At 45.4% G+C, this 13,689-nt stretch overlaps 1 protein-coding gene across 2 annotated transcripts; it reads right to left on the bottom strand.

Moving 5' to 3' along the window:
- Positions 1 to 3,205: 3,205 nt before the first annotated feature.
- NOLC1 (nucleolar and coiled-body phosphoprotein 1) lies at positions 3,206 to 12,504 on the bottom strand. 2 transcript variants are annotated; one of them, XM_049855287.1, is made up of 13 exons: positions 12,317 to 12,504; positions 10,498 to 10,553; positions 10,244 to 10,386; positions 10,013 to 10,143; positions 9,334 to 9,499; positions 8,590 to 8,720; positions 8,334 to 8,469; positions 7,850 to 7,978; positions 7,524 to 7,637; positions 6,774 to 7,409; positions 6,480 to 6,583; positions 6,237 to 6,329; positions 3,206 to 6,050 (listed from the first exon to the last, which is right to left on the bottom strand). In XM_049855287.1, the coding sequence occupies exons 1-13, from the start codon at positions 12,434 to 12,436 to the stop codon at positions 5,892 to 5,894; spliced, it is 2,118 nt and encodes a 705-aa protein (XP_049711244.1). In that variant the 5' UTR covers positions 12,437 to 12,504; the 3' UTR covers positions 3,206 to 5,891. The 2 variants fall into 2 exon arrangements, with proteins under 2 accessions (XP_049711244.1, XP_049711245.1); XM_049855288.1 differs by having other exon boundaries at positions 10,244 to 10,383; positions 12,317 to 12,503.
- Between the last annotated feature and the right edge of the window lie 1,185 nt (positions 12,505 to 13,689).

Here is a 13,689-nt window from a genome sequence, read left to right as displayed (position 1 = left end):
TCCGGGTCCAAAGCACTGTTTTCTTGGTGGTATGAGATCCCCATGTCTCTCTGCTGGCTTCTCTCTTTTATATCTCAAAAAAGATTAGCTTAAGACACAACCTAATCTTGTAGATTGAGTCCTGCCTCATCAACATAACTGCCACTAATTCCATCTCAGTAACATCGTAGAGATAGGATTTACAACACATAGGAAAATCACATCAGATGACAAAATGATGGACAACACTAGGAATTATGGCCTAGACAAGTTGACAGATATTTTGGGGGGCCACAACTCAATCCATGACAGTTGCCAACCATGTTGGCAGGTTAAAAATTTGCAGGTTGGAGGTTCAAATCCACCCTGAAGCACCTCAGAAGAAAGGCATGGTGATGTCTTTCCCAAAAATCAGCCATTTGAAAGCCCTACGGAGCACCGTTCTGTTCTGACATACATGTGGTACTCTGACACACAAGTTGTAATCGACTCAGCAGCCACAGGTTTATGGGGGCAGTAGAGGTTCAGTGGTAGGATTCTTGCCGTCCATGCAGGAGACCTGAGTTTGCCTGTCAGTGCACCTCATACACAACCATCACCCGTCAGTGGAGGCTTGCATGTTGTTACAATGCTGAACAGGTTTCACTTCCAGAACAAGACTGACTAGGAAGAAAGGCCTGGTGATCTACTTCCAAAAGTCAGCCAATGAAAACCTTATGAATCACACCGGTTACTTCAATAGTGCATGATGTCTGCATGAGCCGGGGCCAACTCCACAGCAGCTAACAAGATTTTGGAAAGTCAGGCAGCAATGTCATTATTTTACAAATAGAGATACTGACAGTCCAGAAAGGGAAGTGAGTTGCCCAAAGTTACCTGTGAGTCCACAGCAGGACAGGGACTAGAATCCAGGACTCCAAACTCCTGCTTCAATGCCCTTCTCACCACTCTGCTGTCTCAAAACTATTCACTGATGATATCCTAATTTGTATCCCCAGTCCTGACCCCTTCCCTGAGTTCTAGATGAAAAAATCTCCACTGACTCCTCAACATTTTCACTTAGGTGACTCCAAAGTACCTCAAACATGTGCCAAACTGCTTTTCCAGCATCTCCCATCTCAGTGAATGCCCCACTTTGTGAAAAACCCAGAGCCCTGTCAAGGCCTGGGGGAGGTTGGGGGCACCATGATGGATATCAAGGTTCCTCTACAAGGAACATTACCTGCCACTGGCTTTCAGGTACCAGGTGGCTTCTCATAGACAGGCGTCCCTGGATGTTCCCTGATGCTTAAGACTCAGGGACCTTGTTAACCAGCTTGGGGAAGGAGATGATGAGGAGTAGGAAGTGGGATCAGAGTCCCTCAGATTTAATGAAAATAAGGCAGTGTGACTCCTTGTACACTTTGTGAAAATAGACTCATACCTGCCAAGTATAAAAGGTCAGGCTTGGCCTCTCAGCTCCAGACTGACCCTTCCACTGACTCATCCTTTTGGTTCTTTCATACATTTTATTGTCTTCCTCCCCCAGACAAGAATGTGAGCTCCATGAGGGTAGTGATTTTTGTCTAGCTTGTTCATGGCTATATCCCCAGCACCTGGACCAATGTCTGGCATATTAGACACCCAGTAAGTTTTGATTCAAATATTCAAATAAATGAAGAAACTTCATCCCCCTTTCCTCCAAGGCTTTTCCCTTGGTCCCTATACCAGAACTTCTTTCCCTTTTCCTCAGCCCCGTAAGGAAAGAAGAGGATCATGGGTATCTTCTGCATCATCTTACACACAGACATCATTTTGGGTCTCTAAATTGGGTCTCTTTCCCTCTGCAAACAGGGCAAGGAAAATAGTAAAGGATCCAGACCTAACCCATTCTCCACTTTCCAGAACCAGGAATCCTCAAAGGAGGGCCTGTGTCTTATTCATCCCTGTATCCAAAGGCTCAAGGCAGGTGCTCCGAGTTTGTTGACTGGAATTGCAGGAAGGAGAATGTCAAGGTTCAACAGTTTAGTTCAGCTCTCGACACAATGGGCAAGGGCCCCACCTACTGGTCTCTTTAGTAACTGCAGTTTGAGCCGGCACTGCGGAAAGCAGGGCACCTGAGAACTCCTGGTGGTGAATTACCAAGGAACATTGCTTTCCCAGAAGCAGTATTAGCACCAGGAACACTGCACTGAACTATCAAGCTCCTAATATACTCAGGTAAACAAAATAAAGTGCTAAGTCCTGATCTGGGTACAAAAGGCCACTGAATCCTGTCAGACTTTGCATTATATTGTCCCCACCTCCCACGCACCCTCTACTTGTGCCACTCAGAAATGCTTGCATTTTTCCACATTTAGTCTTTGCACTAGCAGTTTGCTATTCCTAAAGGTCTCCTTCTCCCACAGGAAAATACTTCCTCTTCCTTGCGTAGTATGTGCTTTCTCACACCTGGCAAATTGCTCTCTCTTCAGAATCCTAGGCCAGGGTAAACCAAGTCTTTTCCTGCTTATTCCCTTGGGGTGTTCCTCTGGTGCCCTCATTTGACAGGGCTCTGTATGGCATAATGCCTGACTTCCCTCACTAGACTTTTGGCTTTCAAGGAGTTCTATCACTGATACACTCAAAAAATATTGAATACATGTAGCTTGATTTTTAGACAGAAGACAGAGACTTGGATTCTTATCTCAATAGGCTAAGTTTCAGTTTTATCAACCCCCAGGCAAATTATTTGATACTCTGGGCTGTTTCATCTAGTTCAGTGGTTCTCAGTGAATGTGCTAGAAAATTTGCTAAACTGCCTCACTTATATAACACATTAGATGCATATAGGTAGCAGGTTCAGCTTTCCCAGACCGAAGGGGGAAAGGAAGTCTGTTAAGTTAAATAAGCAAACTAAGACTGGGAAGGGTTATGTTTACCAAATGCAAAAGAAAAAACAAGCCACAGCTTTACCATCAACAGTAAGCTCACAAATTATTCATCCCTTTTAAGGAGAAAAGTTAATGGAGGTATATCATAGCCCATTTTAAAATGAAAATACCAGAAAAACAAATATTTGCAACCCATGATTGAGGGCTGACCTTCTATTAATATATCAAGAGCACTTACAAACCATTATGAGAAATCATCCAATTGAAATATGGACAGAGTCAATCACACTTCAACAGAAAGGAAAATACAAATGGCTTTACATTTATAAGAGAAATGGAAAGTAAAACAACATTGAGATAGTACTTCCATTAATCCAAGTGCCAAAGATCAATTTGGTAATAGTGCTAGCAAGCGACACTTTTCATAAATTATTGTTGGAACTGCAAATCAGTTATCTGGAGGGCTGTCTTGAACAAAATGCTAAATGCTATATCCTGTTGAGCCAGCAATGACTTCTAGGAGTTTTTCCTATAAAAATATCCACGTATACCGCACCGTCTACCAATAATGCACTATTCATACTATTTCCATACAATGGAGTAATGCGCGGTCATTAAAAACAAGCTGTGTTCTGCTATGAAATCAGCTCAAAAGTTATAAAACAAGGTACATAGCAAACTACCATTTGTGCAAGGGAAAAGTGGGAAGGATACACATACACATAGTATTGCACACACAGACACTCTCTGGAAGCAGACACAAGAAACCGGCTCCAGGAACCAGGGCTAAGATGAGAAGGAAATCTAATTTCCACTTTTGTATGACTAAATGTTAACAAGCACATTTGAAATACGTGCATGGGGGCGGAATATCGTTTGTTTCTTTTCAAATACTCTTAGACTAGCAGTTTTTAACACCAGTTGCACATTAGAATCACCTGTCTGCTTTAAGGAATACTAACACCCAGGCCCCATCAGGGAGTACAAGTCAACTGGCCTGGGAATGGGATCCTGGGTGTCAGTGTTTTTTAAAATTCTAATTTGAAGCCGGTATTACGAAGCACTGATTTAGACCAGGTGATGGCAAACTTTTTCTGTAAAGGGCCAGATAGCAAACATTTTAGGCTTTGTGGGCCACATCAAGTCTCTGTCACCCTATTTTCCCCCCTAATCTCTTTAAATATGTAAAAATCATTCTTAGTTCTTAGGCAATACAAAAATAAGTCTTGGGCCAACTCCCAACTTAGACTATGCACAGGCTGAAATACTGCCTGGAAGACACCATGAGCAAAAGTGTTGCCAGTCAGACTCAGCAAGCTGCTGCCAAGAAGCCTCTGCAGTGAACCCAGATGTGGACCCCAGTCCTCAAACTGGGAGCCAAGTTGTCTTGTTTGGTGGGAGGCAGAAAGGGTGTGGACTCACTTGCAATAATACTCCCAAAGACACATTATAAACCAGCTCATTTATTATTTCATAGTAAGACATGTAACTTTCACCATGCAGACTGAAGTAGCTATGTCAGCATGAACAGTGCATCTTCTTCCTAGAGGCAGTTTCATGGATCAAGTTATCAGGTTAGGGAGCATGGAATCCAAACAAAGGGAGGTTAACCTGAAGTCCTACATCCCATCCTTGAGATCTTCGGACACACTTTCCCACCACAGGGATAGCCCAGCCTCCACAGAGCTCGCTGACTCTTCCCTCCTCACTTGTTGACTGGGCACTGCCTACGGTCACAGCTTTACACTCAGCCAGCTTGCCCTAGGTGTCATCCATCATCTCTGCTTGCTGTTTGTTACTGTTAAGTTCAATGTTACTGACATTTTAGTTTCTTAAGGGGGCACACCAATTACTCCTATGTACCAACTACCAGACACAAAATCCTGTTATGATGCTCTTTGAACCCCACTATACTCATTTTACTAGCTAATATGTTTTATAAAGGCCACTTATAAACTCACCTAATGTAACATTAATTCCTACTGAAGACTGAGATTTTTAAGTAAAGATAGTTGAATTGTCCCCCCCCACCACCACTTTCTTGATCAGTGATCCCCAACTATTTCTGAGTCAATAAGAACAATTTTACGTCATGACTGCTACCAAGACAGAAATACCAAGTGATACGTGTCTTTCAGAATAAATTAATGTTATTTTGTTCTCTAAATGTAAAAAAAAATGAGAAAATGCAGTCCTCAAAGTTTTAAAAGCTTCTCTGGTAATCAGTGACCTAAACTATAACATTTAAGAACTTGGTACTCAATACTAGTAACGGTTGTCAAAAAATACCTTTCAACAAAAGAAAAAGTTTTAAGCTTCCAAAAAAAAACCCAAAAATGTTATTACAGACGTTATGTAATAGTGATAAAATCACAAAAAAAATATTCAGACTGAGCCACGGTGTTCATACCATACGAGAATTTTGCCTGTCACAAAACAGTGAACTTTATCCCCCAGAAGTAGGTAGGTCCATGCTGACTGAAAACTTCAGTCCCAGACCTCAGGAATGCGAATGAACTGCACAGTGCATGCGTGACACACATGTATAAATAAGCCATGCTTTCACTGCCCCTCACCAGGGCTGTGAGCGGTGGGAAGGATGAAATGTGAATCACATAGGCAGAAATCTCCTTTACGTAGATTATTAAAACCTACACACAACCTTTATTACTCCTTGGGCAAAACTTAACCTGTGGGAGCCTGCCTCTGAAAATTGTAACAAAAATCAACAGGAAGTGATTTAATATAAAATATATAAATTTATCAGTATGAGGACTTCCACAGTACAGGCAGAAAGGGATGAGAATTAAAACAAATTTTCTTAAAAATTAACACTCCCCTTAGCATGCCCCTGCTACTCAACACTCAAAAACAATTCTGTACAAAACTAGGAACACAGAAAAGGACCAGAGAGGATGTTACGTTGCAAAGTCTTAGTATTTACTCTAAGCTGCTGTCTTAACCCAGACCTTCCCCCAAGACAGCTGAGGGTTCCAGGTCCATGAGGCAATGAGAGTGGTCCTGGAGCAGCACCCCTGCTTCACCACAGATGATACCAGGTCATTCGCTGTCAAACTTAACGGAATTGACCTGGACGGAGATGGCGCCTCCCCGGTAGCTGCCCCGCTTCTTCTTGGTTTTCTCATGCCGAAAGGATTTGCCTTTGGTGAACTTCAGAACCTGATTGGCTCGTTCCCCCCAGTCTCCGACTGCACCTCGCTGGTAGATAAAAAGAGGTGGTCACCACACAGGAGCCCAACACCAGGTTCCTGTTGCTTTCTTCTCATTCTATGCCCTGCTCAAGGCAACCTGATCCCAGAGAACTGCTCACCAACCTGAACCACAAGCTGTCCTCTTTCCTGCTGCACCGCCCTCAAGAGTCAACAACGCCCTCTCTCCTCTCACCTTGGCATCAAAGGAGTTGTCTGCCACTCGTGCATCTACCTCAATTTCCTCCTCCTTGACCCTTCGGAATGGGGATGATGCCCTTTTCTCACCCTAAAGAATAAAGTAGGAAATTAAAAACCCTCCTGAGCTACACACATGTGCACGTGTGCCAGACCAGGCAGAGAGCTGTCAAAAAGAGCCCCAGATTTTTCTTTCTACTTTTAAGGGGCTGGCTCCTCAGAAGAAACTGAGACAACTTACTTTCTTCCTTTTTGGAAATGTGTTGGGGGTCTGGAGCTTAGGCTTTTTGACTCGAGGAGTCCCTGCCTCCTTGGCAGCCTCAGGATTCTGCTTCCGCTTCTTTCCTGAACGAAAAAAACAAAAAGCTAGACTCAGTGGAGACAAGTTTCCTCTCCTCCTCCCAGATTCCCATGCTGAAGGTCTGCAACTAGAAACTTAGTGGTGTCTCTCCTCTTCCTATTCCAGCCCCTAAGACTATACCCCATCCTGATTTGCGGGGGTAAAACCCAGAAGGCAGGTTCTCTGGATACAGACCTGGCTTGGAAACTGCCACCGCATCCTCCTCCTCATTGTTGTCTCCGCCTGCTTTTCCATTCTGGGCAGTTAGTACAGAGGTGCCATTGGCCTTGGGAGCTTGTGGTTTTGGAGTGGCCTTGCCCTTGGGCTTCTCCTCTTCCTCTTCACTGGAGTCATCAGAGGAAGAACTGCTGCTGCTCTCAGCCTCTACTTTTTTTTTGGAAGCTGGCTTGGAAGGGGTCACAGTTCCTGCTGCCTTTTGCAGTGTCCTTTTAACGGGGGGGTTAGATGCCTTCTCTTCCTCCTCTGCCTCACTGCTAGAGCTGTCGGAATCAGAACTGCTATCCCCACCTCCCTGAGGGGTCTGTTTGGCAGGCAGAGATGAAGCTGCTTTGGCTGTCACCTTGGACTTGGGAGTGGCCACAGTTGTCTTTGTTATCTTCTCCTCCTCCTCCTCACTAGAACTGCTCTCCTCTTCACTGGAGCTGCTATCAGCCTTTCTGGGCAGAGATTTCTGGCCACTCCCTGCAGGCTGCTTGGGAGTTGCAGCTGGTTTAGCTGCAGGCTGTTTGGTAATGGCAGGTGGCTTACTTGAGGGACCTTTGGTGGTGTTGACTGGCTTGGCAGGAGCTTCATCCTCAGAGCTGTCAGAGTCTAGACACAGAGGGTCCAGAATGAACAGCTCCCCAAAGCAGATTCAAGGAGGTCCTTGTAGCAGCTGCCCAAGGGAGTGGGTAACCCACTGCTGAGGGCCTCCACCTGTCTTACCTGAGCTGTCTGAAGAACTCTCTGATGCCTTCTTTGCTGGAGCTGGTTTAGGGGTTGCTTTAGAGATAACTGCCTTAGCTGAGGGTTTCTTCTTCTCTTCCTCAGAACTTGAATCTGGGGAGAACCTGTGACATTATACTGGGCCCAGAGCTCCAACCCAACCAGAAGTGCCATCAAAAAGAGAATGTGAAAACAAATCCAGAGCCTTAGCTCTGTCTTGCTTTGGTGAAATGCCAGAGAGGGACCAGAGCATTTCTCCCTTCCTGACTGCTCATACCCTCCCCTCTGACCCATTTTCGGGGGTATGTTACATCCCTCAGACTCACCAGACTCATCACTGCTGTCCTCACTGCTTTCCTCAGGCTGTTTCTTCTCTGCAGCCTTCTTGGGAGGCTGGGTCCCCAGGGTCTTCTTTAGTGGAGGAGTAGAAGGTGGGGGGACTGAACTGTAGGGACCTGTTTAAGAGGAACAGTGTGGTGGTTTAAAAGTATTTCCACAAATTCTTTGCTACTGCTCCCTTCTAGCAATGAAGCTTAATTCCCCTTCCCTTGAGTGTGGGTTAGAATTAGTGACTCGCTTCTAACACACAGGCCGTGGCAGAAGTGGCGACAAATCCGAGACTGGGTCTTAAAAGCTATTGTAGTTTCTTCTTTGCTCTTTCTAAGATCACTTGCTCTGAGAGAAGCCAGCTGTCATGTCATGGGGACACTCCAGCAGCTCTATAGAGAAGTCCACATGGCAATTGCAGAGGTCCTTTAGCAACTGGGCCCTGGCCACAGTCCTGCAGCTTGACTCCCCATGTCCAGTCACCTGTTTTTTTCTTTATGGGTTTCTTCTGCTCCTTTTCCTCCTCACTGGAGGAGTCTTCACTGCTGGAACTGTTCTGGGCAGGGGCGACAGCAGCTTTCACTGGGGCCTTGGCCACCATTTGCTTTTTAGGTACAGTCTGTGTCGGAGAGAAAATCAATTACCCCAGGAATAATGCTGACCCAACCAGTCCTGCTAGAGTACAGAGTCAAGCACCCCCAACCCTGACACCCCTTCTCTGGTAAGTTATGGTATAGACCTTCTTAGAGATGACTGCTGACTTCTCATCCTCTGAGTCATCACTACTACTGCTGCTGCTGCTGCTGCTGCTGCTGTTATTGCCAGCTGCTTTGCCATTGGCTACTTTAGGTGTTGCTTGAGCTGGCGTTCCTAGAGGAAAAGAGAGTGTAAGGGATAACGAGGCAAAGCAGAGGCCGTGAAAGCTCTCCTTCCTATTTGCTCAGAACTTAGAGGGGTCTATTGGTTCTCTTATCTTTGGAACAGCCATGAAGGAAACTGCCATCGTTTACTGTGTCGAAGAATGGCTTCTCATCCAATTTCATGAATAAAACTTTCTAAAAAAGGAAGTTACGGTACAGATAATTTAAATATGTCCTCTTAAGTCCTCCATGACAAATTCCATTCAGAGAAGCTTTGTAAATCACAACCTAACCTCCAACGTGGGAGAAATTACAGAAGGAAAAAAAAAAATCCCATTCATCCTATGAAGGGGCGGGGGAAAAATAGCACTGAAGAGCACCGAGAACAGATATATAAGGGGTCCCAGTGGAATGGGATTTATGGGAACATAAAATGTCTATGAAATATAACTAAAAGAATGCCAAACAAGTACCATCTTTACAAAAAAAAAAAAAAAAATGACATTAATCCATACCTCCATTTCAACAACTAATACCACTCCACCCTTGCACCTAATGAGCCTAATTAACACCAGTTGCCAAGGCAACCTGCTCCCCAGCCCAGGCTCTTAGAGAAACTGTACCTGGTTTGGATGGGGCTCTACCCTGAGCTTTAGCTGTCACAGGTGTTGTCTTTGGCTTCTGGTTCTTCGGTGCCTCATCCTCTGAGCTTGAATCAGAATCAGAATCAGAGTTCTCAGCTTTCTTGAGGGGAGCTTTGGCTGTCTTGGCTTGGGGCTTAACTTCCTTCTGTTAGGAAACACACAAGTAGGGCAATCAGCAAGTACTTCTGGGTACTCAAAGGACATCCTAGTGTACAGGGCTTTCTAAGCCCTTTTTATTTTTTAACAGATAATGGAGCAGCAAGAGAAAGGGAAAGCTGAGGAGAAAAGCAGATGAAAAAGGCAACCAACTGTTAATGAGAAACAAAAGTTCAGCCACTTGACGTATCAGTTCTATCCCTGCTGGCCCCTGCCAAGAGTTTCCAGTACCTATCTACTAAATGCTCTCTCTTTTATTGTCAGAGCCCCAGACAGTCAATCAGAGAAGCAAAAATACCTCCAGATTTGAAGCCCAACTTCATCTTCGCACATCCGTTCCGGACCTCATACTTCTATTACCTCCCAGAAAGTCACTAGATTTTCTTCCTCACAGTCACCTGCCTCACACCCAGCACCACCTCTTGGTCACAAGCTAGAAGTCAAGAATTTAGGTTTCTTTCCAATTCCATAAGCAACCCCTTCCTTTCCCAAAACTGCAAACCTGGACAGGCTTCTTCTTTTTGTCCTCTTCCTCCTCCTCGTCACTGGATTCTTCACTGCTGCTGCTCTCTGATGCTTTGGCTGCAGCCTTTCCAGGATGCTGAGGAAGACTGGCCTGCTTGGCAGCTATAGCTGAACAGCACAGGCACCAGTAAGAGTTAGCCATGTGGAACAGAAAGGCTACAAATCCTTTTCCTGGAACCACCACCCCAAGCCCCCTGCCCTGCCTTACCAGCCTTTTTAGCTGGAGGCACTTGGGTTTTTTCCTCCTCGCTGCTATCCTCACTGCTGTCACTGGATGAAGTCTTCTTCTTAGCCTTCTGAATTACTGGCCCATTTGCCTGTAACTTCCGCTTTGGGGCCTTAGCAGACCTGCTAAAGTCAATGATGCTAACTTCTGGGGCACCAGGACCTTCCCAAACCAAGGAACACAGCCCAAATCGCCCAGTGGGAGAATACAGACAATGTGGAACAGGGAAAGCTTACTTGAGCCAGAAACTATAGATGTCCAAGAGGGAAGAGGCGTTGGCATCCTGACGGGTCTGTAGGGGAAAAGAAAAAGAGCCAAGCAAAATTTTATACTGGTTATTTTAGGAGAGATCAAATGTTCCGTTATGCTTTAAATGCTACCTACTAATCCTGTGACTAAATTTAGTACAAACATTAAATTTTCATAAGACTGCTCCTACTTGCACACATTAAGGAAAAAAAAATTCCATTTGTATATTTCCCAAAACTTGGGGCATTCCTGTGGTTTGTGGTACTATCTATCTTCCTGCCTATTTATCCACTATCAAAACCTTACAAAACATGCATTCTCTTTACCAATGTGTCATCTAGGAATGTATCCTTACTCATAAAACAAGGGCACAAACATTTATACAAGAAAATGTTTACTGTGTTTGGTTTGTACTACCAAATTGCTGAAAACAAGACTCCAAAAGAAAATTAGTAAATAAGCTACCAGTCGAGTCAATTTCGACTCATAGCAACCCTACAGGACAGAACTGAACTTAATCTCTGAGAGTGTTTTCTTCTCTATAAAATGAAGATAATACTACACACCTCATTAAGTTGATCATAGGATAAAAAATAATGCATATAAAAGAATTAGCATCCAATCCTTAGTAAACTCTCCACGATTAATAGTTTCTGTCTCATAAGACCAAAGAATTCTAACTCTGAAAGACCCAACTCTATCCAACCCATTGCGGAAACACTTTCTGCAGTCCCCCTAACAGTCAATACAAAATTGATCCAATAAAAAAAAAAAAGGGCAGTTATATCAACTTACAAGGCAGGTTATCCCAGCTTAAGGAAGTTCTTTCTGAAGCTGATCTAATCACCTCCTTTCAAAGACTGATTCTGCCACAAAGGACAAACCTACCTTCTCAATCATGTTATTACACATGCTTAAGACTACTATTCTACCCTTCTCTGCAGGGGTTTTCCCATGCAGTCATGTCTGCTTTCATTGAGATGTGGATTCCAAATCTGTCATATTCCTGGTTATCCTTCTCCTACACATGTTTGGAGCATCTAAGTTACCATAACTATATTAACCGTTTTTACTCATTGATGCTTGCAGCACATCAGGCACTAGGATTGCCACTTTGTATACATCATCTGGCTGAAACTCACAAAAATTCTATCAAGTGGATGATGTAGAACTACAAATACTCAGAGAGGTTAGTCAAACTGCCCCGGTTTCTGGGCCTGATCTTAAACCTAACTTTGATTCCATAAGCCGAAACTCTAAGCCCACTGCTATGCCTGCTTGGTAGAGCCATGATATACTCAGCCTTTGTTTCAATATCACTAAGAGCAGAACCCTGCCTCTACTTTCGTTCATTTTCTTCTTTACTCACAAAAACCCTTGCTTTCATTTCTGAAGCAATTTCACTCGTCTTTAAGTCTTGGACAATTGCGAATTACAGGTCAATTCACGCTTTCCCTCGGCTAACGAAAAGCCTAAAAAGCGCCACCAATACCCTTGGACACCAAGCTTCCCCCAAGAACACCGCCAGCCCACGTGACCTGGACCACGCGGGCCCCACACTGCAGCCGTTGCACGGCTCACCAGGAAAATGTAACAAGACTCAGCGCTATCTAGTCAAACCTCGTGAAAAAGGAAGTGCCGAGGCTTTGGACTTTCCCCGGTCACCGCCGAGAGCTCGGCACAAAGGTCCTGCAGACACTCGACTGGCGGATTCCACATACCTCCCTACCCGGAACCCTAAGCATGTCAAGGCCCAGAGCTTTGTGGTCATCCCTCCCCAACCCGCGCCCCAAGCCCGGGACTCACAGCGCCTGTCGCCTTGGCGAACTTGTTAGCCACTTCTGACAGTTGGTTGTCGCGCAAGAAGCCGAGCACTAGGGGATACAGGTCGCTAGGAACCACGCGGCGCAAACCGGCGTCCGCCATCCTCCAGGATACACGCGTCACTACGGTTGCCCACGCAGCACGATTTAGAAACTCAGGAACACAAGGGGGAGGGCTCGCGTGACGTCATTGCGCCGCGCGGGCGCATACCGGAAGTGTGGTATTCTACATAGCAGTCCCACCTCCGCCTCCGAGGTAGGGTCAAGGAGGAAATCTAAAAATTTCTTCCGGTCCTACGCGTGTCGCCATCATGGTAAAGGCGGAGCCCGCCGGCCGTCACTTTGTAGGAGGGGAGCTCTGACGTCAGGAGTCACGCCCTCTGCCGTGGCGGGAAAACTCTGGGCTTCCCGCGCGCTGTCCTTTTGCTGGAGGTGCTTTCAGAGCAGATTCCCGCGCCTCAGCTGGTGAGTGGACTGGCCGGCTCGACCTGTGCTACTGTCTAGACTTGGTCACAAGACTTCCCAACAGCCCCCATTCTCGTTACAGGTGGATTCTCACTCTTCATCTTCACTGTCTCCAACACTCAGGGAGGCCCTTTCTCAGATACCACCCTAGCCTCCAGACTCCCATCTGTCCTTCAGGTTATCCGTGGTGATGAAAGTGTTGATCCCCACAACTTTCCTGTCATGACTTGCCCTACACCTCCCACAGATTTCTAACACATAGGCCTCTCTACCCCAATTACTCAGCCTTAGGTCAGCTCCATGAAAGAAAAAGGATAGTGCACCAAACCTCTGGATCACAGCAATCCCTCCAACCCCTAGTCCAGAAAATAAACCTTGTATCTCTTGGGTCAGAGCTCACACTGTGAACTCTCTGTGGGAGAACTGGGGAACCCCTCCCTTTGTCATGAGTAAACCCAATATCAATGCCCAGGTCTGCCAAGGAAATTCCAATTTCTGCCGTATTTCAAGTCACATTAGCAGACAACAATCCCTTCAATCTGAAGCACTACCCCTTGACTACTTCCTCTTAATGCATCCCCTCAGGAAGGATAAGAATCCACTTCCTCATGGATTTCCTCTTTCTCAAAAGAGGCACTCCCCTCCCCTAGATACAACTCTAGCAGTCCTATTCCCCAGAGAGAAGGTGGCCACATCTGTCCACATACGCGCATTCTTTAAACATCTGGCTGCCTGCAGTGTGTCAAGAATTGTGCTCAAGCTAAAATGGTGAACAAAACAGACGGTGAATGAGAAAACCTTTATTTGCAACAAGTGTGAGCTCTCTCTACATCCTTGGTGAAACAATATCCCCTTGTTAGAAATGTAGAATCTCAGGCCCAATTCCAAAAG

The sequence above is a fragment of the Elephas maximus genome, chromosome 16 (assembly GCF_024166365.1).
Source record: "Elephas maximus indicus isolate mEleMax1 chromosome 16, mEleMax1 primary haplotype, whole genome shotgun sequence".
Lineage (NCBI taxonomy): Eukaryota > Metazoa > Chordata > Mammalia > Proboscidea > Elephantidae > Elephas > Elephas maximus.
The sequence above is the reverse complement of the archived record's forward strand: the minus strand, read 5'-3'. Positions and strand labels throughout refer to the sequence as shown.